Below are 24,396 nucleotides of genomic sequence, written 5' to 3' on the forward strand. Positions count from 1 at the left end.
ATGCCTTCATGCAAAAAGAATCCTATTAAAAAGAGATCAATGAATCTTTACAATACCTCCATATGTGGGCATAAACTAGCATATTAATGCAAATGTACCATTCTAATTGATGGCTTGAGTTTGGGTCCAACCAACATTCTTGGTAAATATTTAATCGAAGCAACAAATTATATATTTTTAATCATAGGCAATGTTTAGGCCACACATTAAAGACTTAAGCCACTCCTATGTAGTTTCTATTTTTAACATTTAAATTTACTTTTAATAAAAATCATCAACTGAGGATTTTTTAGGTCTCATAATTGAGGTGGAGCCGCCATGAGTAGTGTAGGAATACACATGAATAGTGTTTTAAAATAATGTTAATATTGAATTTATTAGATTATAGTACATTAGATTATAATCATTAGATTATAGTGACATATTAATTTCTTTTAAATATTGCATTATAAGTATTTTAAAATTCATTTTAGGTTATTAGATGAATAATTCTAGTTGGCTTTCGTAATTCTTTTAAGACCTTTTTTAAAAAAAAACTTTCATAAAATAATAAAGAATCCCACATAACTCTATCTGTACAAATATCCATTGGTTTTAAATTGAGAAACTCAGCGGGGGAGGAGAACAAAGAGGTTTTTCTGAAATTACTTTTTTGGCAAACGATTTTTATCATGATCAGTCACTGAAATTTAGCAACATTTTTAATAAGTCAGTTGTATATGGAAGTACCCCCTTGTTATTGTAATCGTACACCAGTTTTTAAAAAGCACTCGAGTCTGTAAGTTTTAGCAGGGAATGTGCTCTGGGAGGTTTTGAGCTAGCTCCTAGAGCTACTCGGAGTGGGCCCACATGTGCCCCGCTCTGGGCCCAGGAATTGGCAGAGGGGAACAGCTGATGACTTAGAACCAAGTCACGGCACAGCATATGGGAGGAGCACTAGACTAGGAGTTAGAATACCTGAGTTGTTCATCACTTCAAAGACTCATGCTTTAGTTTCTTTATTTATGCAATGACAATATGTGGAATAATTATTTCACCAATGTATCGTGAGTTTCAAAACCTCCTCCTTCCATGTGCTTGTTATTTAATGGCACCAACATTGAATCAATTGCCCAGGACACCTGTGAATCCCCTCCTCCGTTGCTGCCCCTGTGGGGACAGTATCCCATTCTTTGCTCTTCCTGTTGCTGTCCCTATTCTGGCCAAGGACAGCACTGTTCACCCTGCGCTTAGCCTAAGTTCTTGCCTCCTCTGTCTGCCTCACTAAGGTCTCCAAACACAGCCCCTCCTACCCACTCCTCTGCTGTTACCTGAACTCAGGCTTCCTCTCTCAGCCTTGCTTCTAAACCTGCCCTCCACAATCCACCAGATGGAGCTTCCCAAATGCCAATCTGGTTATATTCCTGCACCCTGACTTAAAACCCTTCAATGGGTCCCCTTTGCCTTCGGCACAAAATCTAAAGTTTTGGTCTTCTCGTCCCACCCCCACCCCCACCCCACACCTCACCTCCCATCATTCCCACTGGACACTCAGGACCTGGGCTGCAGCCACATTGACCCTGTCTTTAGGGCTCTGGGCTGATCATTCTTACAGGCTGCTCACATGTGCTCACCACTCTGCTATCCATTTGCCACAGTCTTTCTTCAAAATGCAATTCACCAGAAGGTTTCATCTCCATGAAGCTTTTCTAGAACCAACTGAGCAGCGTTTGATATCTCTTTCTCTTTGCCAACCCAGCTCCTAATAGCTAGCACTCTTACTATGACACTTGGTAAATTCTGTCAGCAATTATTTGTTTCCCTGTTTCCCTAGTAAACACCTGATAACTTCCTGAAGGATGGAACTATGTGTTATTTGTCTTTGTTTACCTAGCTCATGCCCCATAGTAGGTGATCAACAATTTCTTATGAAATGGATGGATGGATGGATGGATGGGTGGATGGGTGGGTGGATCTTCCCTCATGCACTTTAGCTCTGACAAACTACAGCCCCATATTGAGGAACAACAAGCTTCAATTTTTTTTCTTTTTTTGCCTCTCATCAGATGTTTCTCTGTAATGTTCATCCCTTACCTGACACTGAACCCCACCAACATTTATCTAAACAATATACTTTATGATTCAACTCAAATGAATCAAAGTGAATCAAATAAAAAAAAAAAAGAATCCAAAAAAATCAAATGAATCACCTCATTTTCTTTCAGAATACTTTTTATTTGTACTATAAAAGCTTTTTCACACATTTAATAAGAATTGTTAGCTTAAATGTCCATTTCATCTGCAGAGTTTAAGATCCTAGAGGCAGCAGCTTAAATTTCTTATTCGTAACTATACAACCAACACAGAGGGTAGCACAAGATAGGTGATAGGAGATGTTTACTGAATTAATTCATGAAGGTATGTTGGAGTGTATGAAATGAAATAATGTATTTGAGAGTTATTTCAAACGGTAAAGCCCAAGACAAATGGTAGGTATTGTTGTCATCTTGACCATATCCATGAATCATATCTTTTTCTCTTAGTTCTTTCTACCTAGGGAGCACACAGACCTTTGTCTAAATTATCACTTCACGCAGATTTCTTTTCTCCCACTCAGAGTACATTTTGACATTAAACTAAACCCCTCAGCACAGGGATAAGATCTCGAATATAAAGCGGGTTGAAAAAACGGAATCCACTGTTTTGCGTTTTAGTATGAGCCTTAAAACACTGGGTAAATGATAAGTGTATTCTGAAAATGAAGATAGCCAAAGCACTCCAGACACCATTTTTTTTTTTTTTTTAGCTGATGGCAATATGTTTTTTGCCTGTTCCTTATTTACAGAGAATTTATTTATCAGTTGAGGAACAAAAATATAAAGTATGCAGCAGAAGAAATGATACCATATGCATGATATGAACCGCTACTTGATACAAAAATCTCATCTTCTTCCTGGGAAATCCCAGGGTATTTCATAAATGACACGGCAATAAGTTCATCCTCCTTGAAGAAGAGACTTTCTTTAGGGTGAAATGCAGTAGCTCTTCTTCAAGTTGCCATCGCCTCATTGTTTAGGGCAAGAAGTGAAAAATACTTATCTTAAAAGCTGGGGAGGATTGGAATAAGAATAGAATTAGTCATGGATATAGACCATGGAATGAGGAAAAGAGGCTGGGGTATACACCTCTACTCTTCCAAGACGTGCTAGGAGATCATTGATGACAGAGAAGGCGGGACCTTTGTTTCATCCTCATCTGGAGTACGCCAAGCAGAGCCCATTTTCCCATGGCGCCATGTTGACATTTGGGGTCAATCGTTTCTCCAAGTGAAAAAGAAAGTCACTTGCATGAATGCGGTGGTCCCTGGAAGCCATCCAACTGAATGTCAGTTTCATGTGGGTAAGTCCCCTTGTGAGACATTCATGGCGCAGGGTGCTTGCTCCTAGACATCACTGTGAGGGCGCGAGTTTCTCCGTAGAGTGACGTGCCATGGTGGGTGGGTACTCTCCCCATGAAGAGGTTGCCTAGTCTAAACACAAAGGCAGTCTGGGTGTCTTCACAGCTCCTCAAGTTGGAAGCTTGAGTTACTTCCCTTCTCTGGGACTTAGTTTCCTCATCTGTACAATGGGGATGACCTACTTTCCTGATACAGTTTTTGTAAGGATTAAGTGAGCGAGGGCTGTGTTAAATACCTGATGATTGTGAGGTGCTGATTTCCTGGTGCCCCCGGCATCTCCTGTCCTGCCCTTCATTAACATCTACTACAGCATTCTGCTTTCTTCCAGGACTTTCCTTTGAAAAATAGGTGTGATCACTGACACTATTATCTCCCCATGGATTTTGCACTCTGTTTCCTTCTTCAATAAGGAGGATGGAAATGAATTCATTTCTTAATTGCCTTCACACCCGTGCTTAGTTATCCAGAGGGCATCATATCACTAAAGGTCAGTTAAAAAAAATAATAGCTACATATATATACGTGTGTGTGTGTGTATCTTAACAACAGCAAATTTGTCTGCTCCTCTTTTTAAACTACATTTTACTAATGTCTAAAATGGGAGCCTAATGGCTTCCCTTCTGAAGAAATCTCCTCTACATGTGACTGTGACATTTTTAACGGCATTTTACGGAGGAACCAGTTCCCTCAAAGTCACACTTCTTTCTATATGCTTTTCTACAAGGTAAGAATTCCCAGGAGTTCCTTGTTAAAGTTACATGTGTGGATGAATGTTATGGCACAGTGCTAGCCTTCCTCTGGAAAGACATCTCTGCCCATGGTGACATTCTTCAGATAACATTTGTACCATAGGTAATGCTTGGGTGTCATTGCTACTTGGAGAACTGGCTCCCGAAAGTCCCCGTTCCTCTTTTAGATGAGGCATAGGTAAGACCACATCGAAAGAGACCACGTCGGGGGCCTCGTGGGAAACCATTGCTGGGTTTGGAGCAGAGAGACCTGGTGTGACTCAGGCGTGGAGGCAGCACTTTTGTTGCTATATTTAGAATAATCTGTAAGAGAGCAAAGGGAGAAGCTGGGAGAATGGTTGGCAATCCACTGCAGGGATCCTGCAAGACAGTAGAGTGATTCGGATCAGAAAGGTAGCAGAGGACAGGATGATATGTCTGGATTCTGGTCACATTTTGAAGGTCAAGCCAAAAGGCTATTCTGATGGATTAAATATGGACCACGAGAAGAAGAAAGCAGTCAAGGATGACTATGTCGGTTTTGGTCTGAGCAGCTAGAATGGAGGCGCCATCAGTTGAGATAGGGAGGAGTCTTGGAGCAGCCAATTTGGGTGGCCAATGAGGGGTTATTTGGGGGCATGTTCAGCATGAACCATCTGTTAGGCATCCAAGTGGGGGTGGTAAGCAGGCATTGGGATGGGCAAGTCTGGCTTCAGGAGAGAGTTCTGATCTGGTGGTGGGTGCTGTCTCTGTCTCCCTGAATATTTGAAAGGAGCTTAGAGCAATGTAAGGCTCGTAGTAAGAGAGTAAGTGATTGTCCTAATTAGTACAGTTTCTTCTCCTCAACCATGTCATTCAAATTTTCCAAAATAACTGTCGGGTCTCATCCTGCTTATTCTATGCAGTTACCCTCTGACTTAGCATTTAAAGATCTCCACAAGCTAGTCCTTTCTTACTTTTCTGGGCTTTTTACTTCCTGACCCCCACACTACCTATTGATGGTCAATTCCCCGTCTTTCAAATGTCGTTTGAGGGTTCTATGGGGAGGAAATCAGATTTCAAAGCTAAAAATTAAAATATACTCTGTGCACATTCAGTCAATGTAATTCTGGAAAATGTCCTCTGAGTAAAAAATATACATATATATTTAGCAGTAGGAGAAGCCATATAATGCAATGGTCAAGGGAGTAGGTTCTAGCTTTGAAATGAATTGGAATTCTAGTGCGTCGCCTTGCGTGACAGTCTAATCTGTCAAGCCCCAGTTTCTTCATCTGTAAAATTGAGACCTGGTTGGGATTATGGAGAATATTAAATGAGAAAATTAAGGTAAAGCCCAATGCCAGAAACAGATGATGATGATGAGTAACTTTACTTTTTCTTTTCTTTTCTTTTTTCTTTGAGACAAGGCCTCGCTCTGTCGCCCAGGCTGGAGTGCAGTGGCATGATCATAGCTCACTGCAACCTCTAACACCTGGGCTCAAGCGATCCTCCTGCCCCAGCCTCCTGAATAACTGGGACTACAGGTGCACGCCACCACACCTGGCTAATTTTTTCTATTTTTTTCTATTTTTATTTCTCACTCTTGCTCAGGGTGGTCTTGACCTCCTGACCTCAAGCCATCCTCCTGCCTCGGCCTCCCAGAGTGCTAGGATTACAGGCATGAGCCACCGTGCCCAGCCTACTTTTCATTTTCAATTGTAACCAAAACTGAAGATTTTTCAACGGCTTTACTTTGACTATTAACTTTTCACTAAGCATATACTTCAATATATTACTTAAAATTTAGAAAACTTAATCTCGAGGCATTAGGCCAAAAGAAGGAAAAAAGATATTAGCAGCAGAAATAAGAGTCTGATCCAACCTGTCTGTGGTGACCCGATTCCCCTCTTGACTTCCCGCCACCCAGTACTTTTGCCCATATTGGGCAATTAACAAATTGAATTGAGTTGACTCAAAAGGAAAAAAATACCAAACTTCTCTCTTCCCTCTTATGTTATTTTGATCGCGTATATTTTGTTTTTAAGCATGGTTCTTTCGGGGAAAACAGAATATGTTTACTGTAGAAAAACACATATTCTTTTCGCCTAGTAATTTTGGAAGCAAAAGATGGTCTCCATGGTATGAAGATGGAAAAGGAGTAGTATTAATAGAAAATAGAACAGAACTAATGTATATTTTATCGTATAAAGGGAAGATTTTTTAGCCTCCCTGCCTAAAACAACATCGGGAACTATAAGTTATGCTAAATTGGTGAATAGAATTAAAAGGAGCCAGCCACAATATGATAGCTCAGAATGAAAGTCGATAGTCAACTCCCAGGAAGGCAGAAACCTCCTGCACCCGTGACACAAGGAGGCTTAATTGGTCTTCTTATGGTTTGGAAGAAAGGCTCTGAAACTGTGTCTGGCCTCTTAGAAGCAGGTTTATAGACATATAATAGTGCTTTAATTCTTGCATCCTGGAGTTGCCAAAGTAATAGAATATTAGCGTGGATAAGAAGCTTAACATGACAATGATCATCTGACGTTCTCAGCTGTTCCTCAGGCCAATTCTGGGTCCCAATCATTTGCTTCTTGTAGGTCCTTAATTCCCTGCATGTGATGTGTATGGGGTGCATTTTCCCCTCACATTCTTTTTTTTTTTTTTTGGAGACAAAGAGTCTCGCTCTGTTGCCCGGGCTAGAGTGCTGTGGCGTCAGCCTAGCTCACAGCAACCTCAAACTCCTGGGCTTAAGCAATCCTCCTGCCTCAGCCTCCCGAGTAGCTGGGACTACAGGCATGTGCCACCATGCCTGGCTAATTTTTTCTATACATTTTTAGTTGTCCAGATCATTTCTTTCTATTTTTTAGTAGAGATTGGGGGTCTCGCTCTTGCTCAGGCTGGTCTCGAACTCCTGACCTCGAGCGATCCTCCTGCCTCGACCTCCCAGAGTGCTAGGATTACAGGCATGAGCCACTGCGCCCGGCCTCCTCACATTCTTTCCATATTGTTTCCTGGTAGGATGTTTTTATTCTTTGTTAGTTCTCTATGTGATTGAATCTCTACAACAGTACTTTGGGTTCCCTTAATGCCTCCCTTTTTACTTGTTTTAATCTGAATTCCTTGAGATAATCTACTTGTGCTTCGTACTCTGCTCCCCTGTCTCTAGCCTGTCCTCACCTTACCTTTCTCTCCTTTCCCATCCATTTACATAGTCTTGCATCCTAAAATAATATTCTTAATAGGATATCTATTGCAGTGAGAAGACAGCCACAAAATGTATCGTAAAATAATGCATTTCATTTAAAAAACGTGCACTCCAGAACATAAATATCTCTGTGAGCATTGGCCCTTTACAGAAAAGCTGGAATTATATTCACATAGGCTTTGAAATCAGTTTTAGCACCACTTTCTGATCTTCACAAAAGAATCACCCTGCTACCTGACAGCAAAGCTTCATGTTTTACCCAGGTAGGTATGACTCACCTAATTCGCCAGACCGAAGGAGAATTCAAGCTTGTTTGGGAGAAATGACAGCAAAATTAAAATAAGTCTATAGTTCCCCAAGTACTTTAGAAAGGAAAACACCCTATTGGATGGGTAAGCTCTCTTATTTCTGGTAACGAATTGAACTATTTTATAGTCACATCATAAGAGCCAACTCAAAAGTCCCATTACCCAACTCAATCTGTGTTCTAGCACATGGCGTGCTTACTACTTTTAATGTGTACGCGGGGGAAATATGCTCTTAAAAATAACAATATGTCTGTTTCATTGTCTCCAGGACCCTAATTAATAAGAAGGAGCTACTGGAATTTGCTCAACTTGGCTGTTACTTGGAATATGATCTCTTTGGTACCGAACTCCTTCATTACCCGTTCAACCCGGACATCGACATGCCAAATGATAACGAAAGAATCAGAAGGTAAATATGATGAAATCTCTCAGAGCATTTCCTTTTACTAGCCCTTTTTGATTGTCATATGTGGGTGAGTATTAGCAAAGATTCAGAAAACAGTAAGCAGGCTAAACCACAGACTCGCAGAGAAAAATATATCTGTGCTGTTTCGGGGAGAAAATCTCTATATATTATTTCAAGGAGAAAAATGAGTCATCCTAAGTAGGCTAAAGCTTAGCAGAGCCTTAGAAGTTCGGTGCAGATGGGCAGCTAACAGGAAACACAGAAACACAGATAATATCCAACCCCTGCCATGGCAATCAGAGAACAAAAGACGTTTTCCTTCTTTTGCCCCTAGTAAAATAAGCTGTTTCTTTCCCAGGTTGACCACGCTAAAGTCATAACTTTCTACAATTAATATTTGAAATGCTTTATTAAAAGTATTCATTGAAGGGGTGATTGCAATTTAAATGCTAAAAGTATTATGTCTGAAGATCAAACATCATATAACATGCAACCTCCTCAAATTGTCCAATGTGTGATGAAAGCTAACCATTGTAGAGTCATTCTTTGCAATCAAGTGGAGAATATGAGGAGTGGAAAGCATAGTTACCTGGTTTGGGTTTGGTCTTGGTCACATGGTGTATGAAGATTGAATGGACCAAGTTAGAAAATCTGGGATGAGGGTGGGTCGGGTGGTTCACACCCATAATCCCAGCACTTTGGGAGGCTGAGGCAGGAGGTTCCCTTGAGGCCAGAAGTTTGAGACCAGCCTGGGCAACATAGCAAGACCCTGTCTCTACAAAAATAAAAAGTCAGCCTGGCGTGGTGATGCACACCTGTAGTCCCAGCTACTCAGGAGGCTGAGGCAGGGGAATCGCTTGAGCCCAGGAATTTGAGATTCCTGTGAGCTATGATCACACCACCGCACTCCAGCCTGGATGACAAAGTGAGACCCTGTCTCTTAAAAAGAAAAGAAAGAAAATCTGGGAGGAGAAATAGATTTGGGATTGACAAGGAAGACTTTAGTTCGAGAGTATCTATGTGTTGCTGTCCAGTGGGGCCCTAAGATAAGGATGTGAAGCCCAGGGCAGGGATTTGGGCTGAGATAGAAATCTACACATTGGTTTGCATGTGATAGTTTGAACCATGGGAATAAATGAGATCACTCAGAGGAGAGGACGAGGACAGAGACGTTAAGGGATGGAGTCAGAACTGTCACTCAAGGACAGGTCAGGAAGAAATTTTCAAAGTGATAATATCAAGGAAATATGCTGTTACGGAAGTCAGTGGAGAGGAATGCTCATGGCAGAAGGCCTCGGACACCTGTAATAGGTGGCAGGTAGCAAGGGAGATGAAGACGGAAGAGCATCATTGGATCACACAATTAAGACGCTTGCATCTTATAATCGGTAAGCACGGTCTCAGTAGAAAAGGCTGGAAGGATGAGCAGGCAGTGAGGAAGAGGAGAGAGAATGTGGAGGTGACTCTTTCAAGAATCGTGGCAGTGGAGGGAAGCAGAGAGGTGGGGCTGAAGCTAGAATACAACCCAGGATCAAGGGAGGCTTCTGGTAAGTTCCGCAATGTTTATGTAGCTAAGAGCAAGGGCAGACACAGAGAGAATGAATCCAGGAAATAGTGCCCATGCCACAGGGTTGCTATGGAATTTATAGGAAATAAAGTATGCCACGTCTTTTATCAGAGTGGCTGGTGCAGAATATGGAAGTGTTCAATAGATGTTGATTTTAAAAAAAAACTGAATAGATAAGAAATATGCAGCAATATACAACAAGGAGATAAATAGAGGGTATCCGGGGAAAAAATAGAAAGTTGGTTGAATAGATACTTTCTCCACGGAAATGACAGAGCACAAAGCAAGCATTCGTGTGAATTTGAATAAATGTCTTAGTGAGGGGAACAGGAAACTGAGGACACACACGGCCATGTGTCCTCTAGCGTCCCTGTGAGGTTGACGTGGCCATCGCTGGAGAAACAAGGAGTGGATTTAGGGCAAGACCATGTAGAGGAGGGCGAGGCTAAGAATGGCTGTTGGGTGAACGAGAGAGACACAGACAAGGACGTGTTGTGCGTAAGTCCCAGATGAGGCTGGAAATCATGATTGCATATTGGCCTCAATGCACGTCATTGGGTGATTATTTTCCAAAACGATATTTCGTGTTTTGGTGGTAGAACCAGAGAACCTTTGTAGAAGGTAGATGCAGAACATGAGATCAGTTAAGAGATTGAGGGTTGGGATTCTGTCTGAAAGATGAGATTTATAGCCGGGGGAAACAAAGGAGGGACTTTGATGAAGTGGGCAGATATATATTTATATAGTAGAAGAGGTAACATGATTAGAATTGATCAATGTCAACAAATTTTATGACTCCTCTTGGAAATGGGAAGTTTGCACTCTGGATCTGCTTTCTTTTCCTAAGCTTTTTCATGGCGGTGAGGGGTATCTTCTGCACCCCTATGCCTTTCGTGAGGCTCCCAGACCTTCTAGAAAAGAGAGAGGAGATCTGTATAGGGGAATCTATGGAGGACATAGGAGGGAAGGGTAACCACTGCCTCCCAAGTATTCCTTCTCAGCTCCTTTTGACTATTTGGTTATCTTTTGTGCCAAATGTAGAACATTCTGGATGTATGAAATACATTAAAAATTATATATGTATAATGTATATTATATGTGTAAGAGTGTGTGTATACATGATATATATGTACTATTCTATACATACCTATATGTGTGTGTATGTGTGCTTAATCTTCCTTAAATTAAAACCATGCATTAGGTCACTTGACCCAAGGACAGCTCACGTTAAGTACCGAATGACCTTTTGGAGTGTGCGTGTCCTCCAGGGCCCCACTGTCCCCCACCATCTTGTGCACTTGGTTTCATCATTCATCTGCGGTCCTTTTCTGAGCCATCTTAAACCTCTGACGAACAAGAACACAGAAACACGCTTCTGCCTACCTCTGGTTTTCAGCACCAGAAATTCTGCGTCTAACACCTGTTTTCAATCTTCTGCTCCATTTCTCGAATCTTATTATATCTCTGCCTTTTCACACTTTGTAGTCTCTCTCTAATATTTGTTTGCAAAACACTAACTCATTTGTATTTCTATAATTACTGTGATTTTTTGTCTTCTCATCTGTAGCGGTTCCTCCCTTCTAGCAGCATCTCTGTGGCTCCTGTTCTTCCATACAGCGGCACAACACGAGGGACGATCTCTTAGCTTAAAGCCCAGGCAGGTCTCCTTGATAATCAGAATATAATTATGTTTCTAGAGCCATAACATTATCTTTCCCATGAGACAACCAGTCTCCAGATTTGTAATGAGTTCTAAGGGTTCCCATTTTCAAATGAGGGTTATCTCGTCCACTACATTCTTTCTTTACTATTAATACTTTACAATTCGATAACTTTGTGTTTCAAGAGACGACACATGACATCTCACATGAATTTGTTTATCCATAGGCTACGCCTTTGTAGCATGAGATAGCATATTTCTCGGTTAATAAAAAGATGGAAAAACTGTGGGAAATACTCAGAAAATATCAGGGAGAAAGTGTCACCTAAAAGGTCTTGTGCTCTGGTGCCCTTTTGCAGTTTTGGAGCAAGGTTTACTGCAATAAGGTTCAGCATCGTGTATCCATTCTGTCAAATCTTTCTCTCTTTTTAATGAGTGATCATATAACTGTCTTAGATAATTCCCTTAAATAGGGTTTGTTCTAACAGTAACTGCTTGTCAGAACTCTAGGACATTACACACATGTCAACAAGGAAAAAAAAAAACTTAGTGACACAGATGGCATTATATACACTTAAGGACAGGCATAGAGTACATGTGACATGCACACTGATTTCTGGACAAAACACCCAAGTTGGCTCTTCCACTGTGGCACTTGCATTCCTTTGACCTGCAGATACAAGGTCTAATCTTCAGTTACAATTTATCTTAAAATGTATCTTCTCAGAGGGTAGGGCTTTGTGCATGAGGGATTTTTTGTTTTGTATAGTGCCCTACATTTTGCTTACTGTAGTAGGTATTAAATATGACTCATCCACTAGAAGCCCAAGAAATGCTATGGAAACAGAAAGGATACCTTTCAAATAATCAGCCTCTGGAGGAAGGCGCGCGCCGTCCATCCACCGAGATCCACTTTGGAATCCAGACACACACAAGACTATACCGAGAATCACAGAAAAGAGCCATTGTCTGCAAATTGCATCTTCTGCCATCAGAGACCCCTGGAAGTCATGGCAGACACTGCCCAGAGTCCAGACACATACAGATGGTGGCTGTCAGGAGGTGACTCACACTACAGATTAGAGCGTTTAACAAAGCAAAGAGGGTTGCATTTTTAGACCATAGTCAGGAAGCTGTTCTTCAGTCAACTGACTATAAATTTAAAGGAACAGCTTCTTATTTTAGCAATGTTGTTGACATGGAAGGAAGATAGAATACATTTTTATTGATCAATTTAACTCAATGCTCAGAGACAAAATTCCCATAGACTTCAAAGGGACAAGTGCTCAAAATACTGAGCTACCTTTGCCAACATTATTTTTTTTCCGAGTGCATAACTTATCACATGCCTATCACTTGCAAACCAGCTAATTTTACTCATAGAATGTTTTACTTGTACAAAGATTCCTTTTGCATTCCTGTTTAATCACAGATACCCATTAATTTTATTTCCTAGATAAAAGCAGGGAACGGGGATGAGATCTGAAAAATGGGCCCACTAAGAGAGGCATTTTAGGGAGGGGAACACAAATGCTAAAGAGAAACCCAGGAAAATGTTATTTAGTGAAACGCTAAAGTGGTCATTCATTCAAACTGGCACGTCCTATCAGGAGCTATCTTTAACGCAATATTACCGAGCGTTGTCATAAATATCACAGCCTAGAAATTTCCATGTGCACGGAGGAAGGATCATGTTCCTACTAGGATGCAGCAATATCTTTATCATCACCACACAATGTTTATTAAAGGTCTCTCAGTACACATGCCACAGTGGAAGACAGAATCTTTATGACAAGCATAATAGGTTGCCGAGTGAAAAGTTGAAAAACACCCTGAAAAGCTAAAAAGTGAGACAAATGACACCTAACGAGTCACCGTTTTTCACAGGGTACGTCTCCTGGTGGATGAGGGCTACGAAGATCGAATCCTGATGGCCCATGACATACATACGAAGCATCGGCTGATGAAATACGGAGGTCACGGCTATTCCCATATATTCACCAATATTGTTCCTAAAATGTTACTTAGAGGTATAACTGAGAGCGCACTTCATAAGATTCTTATAGAAAACCCCAAGCAATGGCTAACTTTCAAATAGGATGGTGGCTTATGAGTTCATACCTCCGGGTATAAAACTTGCAGAGAACACTTAGTGATTTTAAACTCACGGTGGGCTATTAATCAGTTACCTAGGACAAATAACTGATCATTTCCTTCTTATGAGAATAAGAGAGTTTGCCTTCTCCAAAACCTGCTGACTGTTACTATACATCTGCACCTCTAGGGAGTTACTGAGCCTAACTGAGCCCTGTTATTTTGCCTTAACAAAATAAATACAGAAGTACCTATTTCTAAGCAATGATTTAAAGTCTATATCCCTTAAGTGGCGTTGGTTTGGGTGTTTTTTTTTTTTTTTATCTATCAGCTGCAGTACTTCAGAAAATTTAAAATGTTTCTAGTTAAATTATTCCCTTCTCGAGCAATCTAATGCTTCTTGTAATATTGATGATCCTACTAATTATCCTGCTGTTCTTTAATTAATGCTTGATGAATAATATGGCACTTTAAAATAGCTTCTGCAGCAAGGGAAGTTAAATTTTGAGCCTTTTTTTCCTCCCAAAGGATACTGTAATACAATTACCAAATCACAATGATAAAAATATTTTGAAAGGTTAATGTTTTGCTGCCCACCTATTTCTATATTCTTATAATAAATCAGTTTTGATGCCTTTGGCTTTCTGTATCCATATTTTTGCCATAAATTTTGTTGTGTTTTGCAAAGTTTGTATAAGAACATGTAACAGTACTGAATTATAAAAATTCAATCATAAAAGTCAAAATATATTACATAATATAGTTTAATGAATCATTACATTTATAATAACAAAGGCCACAATTTAATTGATAAGATATAATGCAAAAAAAGAGAAATGTTTGCCTTATATATATTCCCTTTATATCTAACTTTACCTTTTGTTTTTCCTTGGGCCTAAACAGAGAAAAATAATGCTTCTTTATCTGAAGAAAAGGTCAGATCTATTGGAAATGACAGCCTGATTCTAGAGCCTACTCTTTAAAAGATATCCAACCCTGATATTTTGTGTAAAGAAAGCCTTTCTTAAAACTCTTGGTTAAAACACTTAGTTGATGTATACTGCTGTTTATAAATTAATCTTTTGGTTGAATCCTCATCATGTTATTTGGGACCTAAAAAACTTCTCTAAACCCTTGCTACCAATTCCTCTTTGATACATAGATATTGTTAAATAGAAATAAAATCCATTGCAATTCATTTATGAGTTATCTTATATATTAGAAAGGCCAGATAGAATTAGTCATTATTCTTGATGAATGGCTGGGTTTTATTTTTTTTAAATGGCTGTTTTTAATCATATAAATCATGACAGTTGCAGGGACCAAAACATTTAAACAGAGCAAAGAACACCTTCAGATGGGAATGCCCTGCGTAACTCTTGGAAAGTTGAGCTTTGCTAAATAAAAGATATTTCTGCTGATCATAGATGATCAAGGTTTCTGTGTATTAGAACAGAAAGTACCAAAGAGGAACGAGCCAGGAGAACAAACTAATTCCTTTAAATGAAAAAAATGCAAATCTCCTTCATGACTAAAACAAGCAGATTTTTCAATCTCTCCTTTTGAAATCTACTTGTCAAAAGAGTCTTCAGAGGCAACTGAAAGGGGAACAGATTTTTCATTGTAATAGTAGAAGTTGTGTGATAGTTAGGAGATAGCAACATGCATTTTTAATCTTTTCCTTAGATTAAAGAGATGGCTTTTGGCAGTGTGTTTTAACCCGAGAGAAAGGATTTGCATTACTCTCAAAGTCTACTGTACTGTCAGCCTCAATCCACCTGAGAAAAAAGAAAAAACTGATTACTCAAATGCACCTAATTCATAAATGTTGCGAAGGAAAGCCACTTGGTTTACGTAGTCCTCATATTAACAGTCTGCCACAGAATGCAGTTAAAATATTGATTGGCATATGGTGATAGAGCAACCGTAGCCTTAACTTACAGACATGTGAAGTATAGAGCATGTCACTCTAATAAAATTTAATTTTCTGGATAATTCTTAAAGGGAAGTCATTTTCCTTATTTTGCTATTCCATATATATTTGTCATTGAGAATATATTTCGATCCAAAATAAGTCAAATAATTTATGCATGTTTGTGTGTGTGTGACTGTATATATGCATATACTTTTTTAAATTAAAATTTTGAGACTATATAGCCACTGTGCCTTATGGAACTAAAGCCATATATATATTTTCATATATATATAAAATATTTCATTTAACATGTGTGTGTGTGTGGCAGGTATTTGTATAAAATATAAATACTTTGTTATATTGGTTATATGTGAAATTGTTAATTTTGAAATAACCTCAGGCCATAGACTTGCAGTAACTATTCGAAGGCCTTACCCAGTGTCCCTTTGGTGACACGTGCAGTAGCTCAAATTAAACCTTTGTGCATTGGGTGATGAATAATCTTTTGTTCCAAAGAAGGGAGAGACCTCAGTTTGATTGAACACTAAAGAATCAATTTCTCTGACTTTCCAAGTAAATCTAAATGTATTTGGTCGACAAAACGGACACATAAGGGATTTCCTAAATACCACACGTGATTACACATTTTCACACTTAGAGGGTAATCCTATGATACAAGGTCAATCTCTATTTTTACAGACTACCACTAGAAAAGAGAGAAAAGGAAAACTCCTAAGAAAAAGGAAATGTGAAAATGACCACAGGCTTGGGAATTCCCTCAAATCCAGAAAATTCCAGGTTAAGGCTTGAAGTTGAATCCTTCCCAGGTCTAGCTCTAAAGGTCACGAAAGTAACAAGGCAAACAATTTCTTTGGGGACAAGCAGCATTATTTCAATCAGACCTTCTCCTGCAGGGTAAATTCATTCTTCCCCACACTATGAACGGACTCCACGTATCCTAATTAGCAGGTAAACTCACAAGAACCAAAGCTGACATATGGATAAAAGCAGCAAGATCACAGTACACCAAAGTATTATATATATTGAAGAAATAATTCAGTGTCTTAGATTTTTCTATAAAAATTTGTGATCTATATAGGACTTCATTCACATGGACACTAACAATAGGAGTATTTGCTTTGGCGGTAGTGGATCACACATCTGTTTATCTTGTTTTTATATATATATATATTTTTTTACATAATGTTTCTGAGCGGTACAGATGTGAGTCAGGTAGCATTTGATTTCCCCACATATACACAACTGAGGCGCCCTGCATCTGGCATCCCCTGGGATCCTTGATTCACTGACGTTAGCCACACGAATCCAGCGTTCAAACTCAGAATCTCAAGCTTGATTTCGGCATTATCAGTCTGCATAAATAATAAATCCAGAAAACGTGCTGTATTTGTTGTTGTTTCCTCCGTGGGCTTTCCCGCCATCTAATTTGATATAGACTTCGTCTCCTGGCTCCAAATGAAGAACCACGCTGTTGCTGGCGTAGTCGTAATTCTGATCAGCATCTTGGGCAATCGCACTAGCACGCACCTGCGTGAAACAGACAAGAATTAGAATTCACAAAAGAGAATTCTCAAGTTTTCTGTTTTTTGCCTTTCACACAGCATCCCAAGCTGAACTTGCTGCCGTAGCACAAAATGGAGCATGGGAGGTCCACCTTGACCTCTGAGTTTTAGGAGGACATCTCTGTAAGTTTCAATGACGTCAGTGAGAAAGAGGAAAGCGAAGGAGACATTCCAGCAGTCTTTTCTAACTATACATTGTAAACAATGCATACACTCTATTCTCTTCCTAAATCACTCATTTTTCTAATTGCTTGAATCCTTATGCTCATCACTTTTTGAAATTTACATAATTTGTTTTGCATTTTAATTTAAGTAAACTAGCAATATTCTAACCAGCAGTGGATGAGTGCAGAAGTTCAAGTCTAACTTCAGTTGGTCACCACGATTATTAGAAAATTGAGATCTATATAGTAGGTAAAAACCCAGGGAAAGAGCAAATACTCTGCTAACATAGAAAGAAAAAAAGGAAGAAAGCCTTTTGACTTAGGGTTTTAAAAATCTAATTCTAGTAAAGCCCCTTTTACCAGGCTACTTTCAGAAGTTTAACTCGTTTAAACATCTTTGTTTGTATCACCCAACTTTTCAGAGTTCTTTTTTCTATTTGTGCCTTTTTGGTCACTTAATTATGATACATGCACTTAAGATCAACAATGTAATCTCAATATATCTAAACGTTAAAGAAGAAACAAAATTTTCATGATTTGAGACCTCTCAAATTTCAAGAATTTGGAATGATCTCATTGAATGTCCTTTTATATTTACACAATGCTAAATGTGTGGTTTGCTTTGAGGATGGAGGTTGCTTATAATCTGCTCATGGTGAGCTGTGATCTCATTAGGGAGTTGACAGACATTTGCAAACAATCAAATTGCCGATCATATCATGTTACGTGGACATTCTGTCAGATTCTCAGCTCAAATTAGGCTTCATATTCATTTAGCTCTATTTTGATTCTGCCTTGGAAAATCTTTCCATAGGCAGTCTTGCATTTGATTTATTTCAGTAAAACATCTCCTACTTTGTGGCCGGTTTCTATTCCACTATAATGATATTTTCCTGAATAACACAGCAAGTGATTTAGTGGTTTTGTAAACCTGCACTATGTAATAATGCATGACTTGGGGTACAATATGCTGGATTTTTATCACTTGGCAATATGAGAGAAATGAGACATAAGTCAAGAATTTCCATGCATTTCTTTCAAATTTTAAATGATAGGTTTTTAAATTAAATTTTCATGTGATATGGTCTCACATTAATGCTGAAACGTTAAAAAAGGAGAAGGCTTTTTGACACTGCTGAACTTGTAAAGTCATTTGAGTAGTATTTTAAAAATTTTCTTTCTGGGTATCATATTGCAAAAGAAGAAAAAGGCTTAAAGGATTTAGAATTGCTTAACACTGTGCTAACTGGCACTAACAGAATGAAAGCAATATAGCATGTAATTATGCTTCGAAGCATTGACTCCAATGTATACACCAATTTAATGAAGTGATTCATTTTGACCATTAAATAATAACAGAATTGAATTTCATAATATTTCCTAGGAATTAATCATCAGTTTGTAGGAGTTGAATGCTTTGTTTCATTAATTTCATCTAGTCATTAATTCCCGGGGGGGGGGAATCTATTAATACAAAGAGGATATCGCTATTATGACTTTTTCTTTAATATGTGGGTTTTTAATGGGTGAAAATATTAAAATATAAAATCTTGATTAGCTATATTAGTAATGTATTAATTGATTATATATTAATTATCAATCCTTAATATACCTCTCTGCTATTACTAATAACCAGACACGTTTGAGTCAGTGCTCTGGGTATTTAGTATATGTTCTATGGGTATTGTGCTTTCACATTGTTTTCTACACGAAAGCATTTTGGAACCAGGACACAATAAAATCACTTGATTTAGAGATAATAGTCTTTAAAAAATAGAATGCAGTTTTTATTCTCTAGGGTGTAACCACAAAACCAAGTGAATGTTAGTTACCATTTTTATTCAGCAGGACTAACCACAAAGGCTGGGAAAGCATTAGAATGATTCCCCGGACTGAAGGGTTACCCTTACGGTTTTCACCACCTCTGTTGGATAAAGCCAGTCAGTGTGCTTGCTTTTTAATGAAAGTAATTCTCTAAGATTTTAACCTATACAGTAGCATAAGGCTTTCTCAGTTAAATAATTGCCACGCTCCAGTGCACGTTACATGATTTTAGTCTGCCTATTCACCTGATCGTACTCTAAAAGTATATTAGGACTTGAAATGTCAGGCTCTAGTATCCAGCTCTGTGACTTCAACAATGCTTCTTTCAAGCCATCAAACTATTGAGGAAAGGAATGGGTTCACCCCGGGGGCTATTTTCAGGTTCCTAATTGTACACCGATTTCAGCATTTTGTCTGGGAATATCATGCATCCTTTTCTCAGCCCAATATACCCATTTCTACCTAAATTTATTCTCATATCGTTTCTTCTTATAAGTTAACTATTTAGATTCTGTTTTATCCTAAAACAGAATGCCTCACTGCCCCTAAAAAGATAATTAATTTGACATGTCATTAATCTCTCTAATAAATGAATATCAGCCCACAAACTATCCATTCTTGTTAGTATATTTTATGTTCATTGGTGCCATAACTAATAAATTCTGAAGAGTAAAATTTGGTCTTTAATCATTTTATAGTTTTAATCCTGATCCAGTTTTAGTTTTTATTAGAGTGTTTTGTTATGGTGGTACTATAGTGCTGGCACCCAAATAGCAATATTTTTTGCAGGTTTTCTGCTAAAAGTATACAAACATTCAAAATATTTTCCTGTATCTTATGTAAAGCTATTCGAGCTCAACTTTTACCTTTAATATGCACTGTCATGGGCTCTCAACAAATGGTACGATTAAATTTAGGTTGATGGTTTCACGGGGAATATGAGACCTGTGGTCCTTTTAGTGGTGTGTTTGTGAGAACCTAATAGGTTGTAGCTTTAGCATTATCTTATTAGTGAGAGTTTATCATTAGAGACAATATTGATGGTAACATTTGCTAATTTAATTAATTGCTACTGATGTTCTCATAATTGCATTTTCATTGTACTTCTGTGGAATCATAAACAAAAGGTTAAGTGTGGCATATCACGTTAATTTCCTGGTCTTTGATGTTTCCATCTGTGATCCTACATTCAACACAAAGCATAAATAAAATGGCTCTCATATGGTTACGGTCCAGAGGCATTGCTCTCTCCTAAAATGAACTGCTTCTTTTAGTTTAATTTTTATGCTTCTCAAAATCCACTTAATCCATAGAACATTACACTGACATGGATCTCTGAGTTTCTGTTTTATGAAAACAAATTAGGTCAGCTCAGAGGGGGAAACTGCCACGCTAAGAAGTGATCAGACAAGAGTGTAATTGAAAATCAAGGATAAAGTATTTATTTAAAATTAATAAAAAGATTTGACAAGGTTTCTCATTTGTAACTGCCTGCAGACCAGACTTAACAAAATAGTTCTAGAGATAAAATTCCTTAACAGTAACAGTTAATAACCATTTTTTAAAAGAGTCCACACTGAACTCAAAAATACGTTATTTACCACTATATATTTATTTTTCTGAATTACCTGTTGCACACTTTTGCAGAAGTAGCAGTTTAATATTGCCAATGGAAAGCACTATACGTTATAAGGTCAGCTGTTTTACCTTATTATTTTTCTTGAGCCTCATGAAATGTGTGGGCTAGGATGACACAAAGGAGCATTTTATACCCCAAACAATGAAATCATTTCAAAAAACGAAATGCACATAGAACACCTCTATGGAATGATTTTTTTGGAATCAGTATTAAATACACAGACTCAGCAGTCTAGACATCAACATTTAAACGAATTTAAAGGTATTAATCCCTGGTTTTTCCTGCAGTTGCAATTTTCATATATTTAAAGAGGTGAGCATTTTTATATATTTGCTGAGAAAACTGGGATCTTATTTCATATTAGTTGATGCTGCTAAAAATAATCTCTTGAGCCTGATGGTATTTTCCAGATCTAACCTTTTGAGTCAGAAGAGAGCCAATTTGTAAATAAAGAGGTGCCTCATTTTGTTAGGGTGATACGGCAGCTCTGTTCTGGTACAATGAGTCATGCCCTTTTTAGCCATTTGCCTAAACTAGCCCACTGCTCCGCGAATAATTTTTATTTATCTTAATATTATTTTCGTGCATAACAACTATAATAAACAACTCTGTCAGTGCCTCCTGGTGGCCATTTTTCCTCGTTTTGTTCTATGTGTCCTGAGGGTCCTTTAAGCTGTTTGTAGGAAAGGATCGAGACAGTCTCTCTCTCTCTCTGTCTCACATTTAGGACAACAGTCTCTCACTTGGAAAGAATTCTGACACTCAATTAGGTCTTTGGAGGAAATCCTACTTTTATGGTGCTTAACAGAGAGACCTGGGTTACAGCTGAGAGGGTCTGAATTTCCCGGGGGGCGAGTCACCTGAAGCCCAATAGCCCTTGTTAAGTCAAAGTTGCTGCGGGAGAGGAGGCCTGCGGAGGGCGAACGAGGGGTCGCGCTCCCCTCCTTGTGCCACTCAGGAAGCAAAGTTAAAGCCCAGAAACAGCCACAGGCTGCGACGCTGCAAGGCCTCGCCCCAGTGGCTGCTGATTCAGCGGGTACAGAAGGTCTGACTACACTTTTAGGTAGTTACGAATATTATTTTCCTCCTCTAAGATCGGTTTCGCAATGACCGCGAATTTCTCCACGGTAAAGTGGCCCCGGCAGAACACCGCAGTGGCCCTCGTGTCAGCGCCGCCCAGCTCAGGGGAGCAAGTCCCGGTGGCCAGCGGCTGGCGGGGAGGCCCCCAGCCCCCAGGCTGGGCTCCGACTGGTCGTCACCCCCCCCACCCCGGGCCACCTGCCTGTGAGTCCTCCTGCCCCGCAATCTAGTGGAGTGTTTGGATTCTGTATTTGGCTGCGTAAACCCCTGAATCTCAACTTTTCCTTTTGTTGTCGGCACTCCTTGCCTCTCCCCTTCCACAGCTCAAAACTCGACCGGAGTTTGCGGCTTGAAATTGACTGTATGTGAGTTTCACAGCCTGGGACGCCGCTAGGGCTCTGTGACCGCTGGCCCCTCGGTCCCGCCTCCGTCCTGGATGCGACCCGCCTGGACTCAGTCCTTTGGGGCCCTTCTTTCTCCCTCGGGCCCTTGTCTATCTCCCCCGAGTTGGCCACCCTGGCACGCCCATTCCTGGCTCCCCCAGCCCTCTCCGTTCCCGGGAAAGCCTGTAAGCGACCCTACGATGCTGAGGACCCCATGGCCAGGGGTCGCTTCCTGCTGCAGGACTCCTCCAGTGCACGAGCCGTCCCGGGGACCCAGCTCCCGGCTTCCCGGCCCTCGAGGGTCGCGCTCACACGCGCGCGCACCGGGAGAGGGTCCCAAACTTCGGAATCACCCTCTCCAGGCCGCGGGGCACCCTCCTCCGCGTGCGATCCCCGCCTCTCCAGGGTGGAACGGCGTCCCCCCTCGCCCGTGGTTGCTCCCGGGAACCCGGCTGCCGCGCCCTTCCTCCGCAGGCTCCCACCCCCATTTCCGGGGTCTCCTCCCTCTCCCCCGCACCTTCCCGCGCTCCCTCCCCGCCCTCCCCGCCGCCTGCCCGCGCTCACCTGGTTGTTTTTGCAGAGATCAGCCCACATACTGGTGCCGTCCCCTCCCCGCATCAGGACGTGGTAGGTGAAGAAGTAGATGCCCGGGATGGAGCAGGTGAACTTGCCGGTGGTCGGGTCGTAGTGGTTCCCGAGGTTGGTGACCACGTCGTCGAACTTGAGCACCTCGTAGCCTTCGTGCTGCCGCTTGAGGCCGGCGTAGAAGGCGATCTTGGGCACCGTGCTGTAGGTGGCGGCGCTGATGGCCCCGGCGGCGTTCAGGCCGGGCGCCCCGGGCGGGCCCGGCAGGCCTTGGCGGCCCGGCTCGCCCTTCTCGCCCGGGGGCCCCGCGGGACCCGGCGGCCCGGGCTCACCGGGGGGCCCGCGCGGGCCCGCCTTCCCCGGCCGGCCGGCCTCGCCTTTGGGGCCCTGGATGAAGGTGGGCAGGGACTGCATGAGGCCGCGGTCCGGCGTGGCGGCCGTGCTGGGCGCCCTGGTGCCCCCGTAGGGGTCGCAGACCATGCGGCAGGTGCCCAGCATCTCGTAGTGCGCCGACGTGCCGGCCGAGCTCACCAGCACCGGGATGAGGATGACCAGCAGAAGCACCATCACCACCCCCAGCGCCCCGGCGGCGATCAGGCGCCTCCTGCTGCCCACGAGCCGGCTCAGCGCGGGGCGATCCTCTTGTCTGCTTTTGGACAAAATTTTGAAGGTTGGGCGGGGACCTCTTCAGAGCCGAAAACAACCCCCTGCGAACCCCAACTCCCCTGGGCGGGCGCGCACCAGCCGCTCCTGCCCGCTTCGGCTCCCCCCGCTGCGGCTGCGGCTGGGGAGGGAGCGAGGGCGCCAAGTGACTTGAGCTGAAGTCCCGAGCCGGGGGTGGGGGCGGGGGAGGGTGCGCAGGGCGCCCTGGCGCCTCCCGCAAGCCCCTTCGCACCTGTGGCTGCCGCGGGCGCGGCCACCCGGAGGGCAGAGCCAGCCGCCGCCGCTCGCGCTCGCCGGGGCCGCTCACACTTTTATGCCGCCGCCGCCCGCGATCGACTTTTCCGTTTTTGCAGACTGCGCCAGTTCGCACCAACTTTCCGTCTGAAGTTGCCTTTTTCTGCCTCCTCCTCTTCTTTCGCTCGCTCAGTTCGCCCGTCCGCTGCCGGTGGTGGTGTGTGTGCGCGCGCGGGTGTATGTGTGTGTGTGTGTGTGTGTGTGTGTGTTTCCCTTCCTCCTTTGCAACCGCCACAACTCGAATAGAGGCGCACCCCAAAGCCCCAGGGCTCGGGCCGGGCGCCCCCCGGGTGCGCCGGACGGTGGCGGCGGCGGTGGCGGCGGCGGGCACGGTGGCTCGGCGAGGCTCGGGGCTGGAGCGGAGGAGCTGGCGAGCCGCGGAGAGCGCCTCACGGCCGGGAGCGCGGCGACAGAGAGACTGAGCGCAGAATTCTGCCTGGGTACCACCTGCCAGGAGGAGAGGAGGCTGACAAACGCGCGCCGGAGCAATTTATAGGCACCCAAGGCACAGAGGAAGGGGAGCCGCTTTGGCGTCTCATCGCAGCATCTGCTCTGCTCATCCCACTCAGAGAGAGTTTGGCATTACTCTGACAATGTGGGATTTTTTTTTTTTTTTTCGGCCTCTCTCTTTTTTCCCCCCCTCTCTGCACATGGATGCACAGGGAGATTCGCAATACTCCCTGGCTGAACCAGGCTAGGGCAGCGCTCTTGCTGGCCATCCCTGGGGGAGGGAGACAGCCGGGCGACAGCCTTCAGGACTCAAGGGTCACACCTAAGTCCCATATTTCCCCACTGCCAGCAGCCCCCCCCCCGCCGTTGGAGGGTGGGGGTGAAGGTTGAAAGGAGGGTGGCTTGCTAGACAGTATTTCTTTGCTAGCTC

The 24,396-nt window shown here is 42.0% G+C and overlaps 2 protein-coding genes across 4 annotated transcripts in view; one reads left to right on the forward strand and one right to left on the reverse strand.

Moving 5' to 3' along the window:
* The window catches only part of PTER (phosphotriesterase related), a 49,914-nt gene extending 35,903 nt beyond the window's left edge, over positions 1–14,011 (forward strand). For all 3 annotated transcript variants that reach the window (XM_069458684.1, XM_069458683.1, XM_069458685.1), the window contains 2 exons: positions 7,928–8,068; positions 13,180–14,011. In XM_069458684.1, coding sequence (XP_069314785.1) covers positions 7,928–8,068; positions 13,180–13,390 — 352 coding nt within the window. In that variant the 3' untranslated portion in view covers positions 13,391–14,011. The remainder of the gene's footprint in view (positions 1–7,927; positions 8,069–13,179) is intronic.
* Positions 14,012–16,564: 2,553 nt separating this feature from the next.
* Positions 16,565–23,126, reverse strand: C1QL3 (complement C1q like 3). The gene is made up of 2 exons (XM_069458884.1): positions 22,539–23,126; positions 16,565–16,849 (listed from the first exon to the last, which is right to left on the reverse strand). Exons 1-2 carry the CDS (start codon positions 23,124–23,126, stop codon positions 16,670–16,672), a joined length of 768 nt encoding a protein of 255 aa, XP_069314985.1. The 3' UTR covers positions 16,565–16,669.
* Positions 23,127–24,396: the final 1,270 nt, after the last annotated feature.

The sequence above is a fragment of the Eulemur rufifrons genome, chromosome 25 (genome assembly GCF_041146395.1).
Source record: "Eulemur rufifrons isolate Redbay chromosome 25, OSU_ERuf_1, whole genome shotgun sequence".
Taxonomy (NCBI): Eukaryota; Metazoa; Chordata; class Mammalia; order Primates; family Lemuridae; genus Eulemur; species Eulemur rufifrons.

Coding starts and splice junctions, on each gene's coding strand:
- C1QL3 (XM_069458884.1), bottom strand. CDS start 23,126: ATGGTGCTTCTGCTGGTCATCCTCATCCCGGTGCTGGTGAGCTCGGCC. Junction 16,850..22,538: donor ATCTCTGCAAAAACAACCAG/GTGAGCGCGGGC, acceptor TGTTTCACGCAG/GTGCGTGCTAGTGCGATTGC.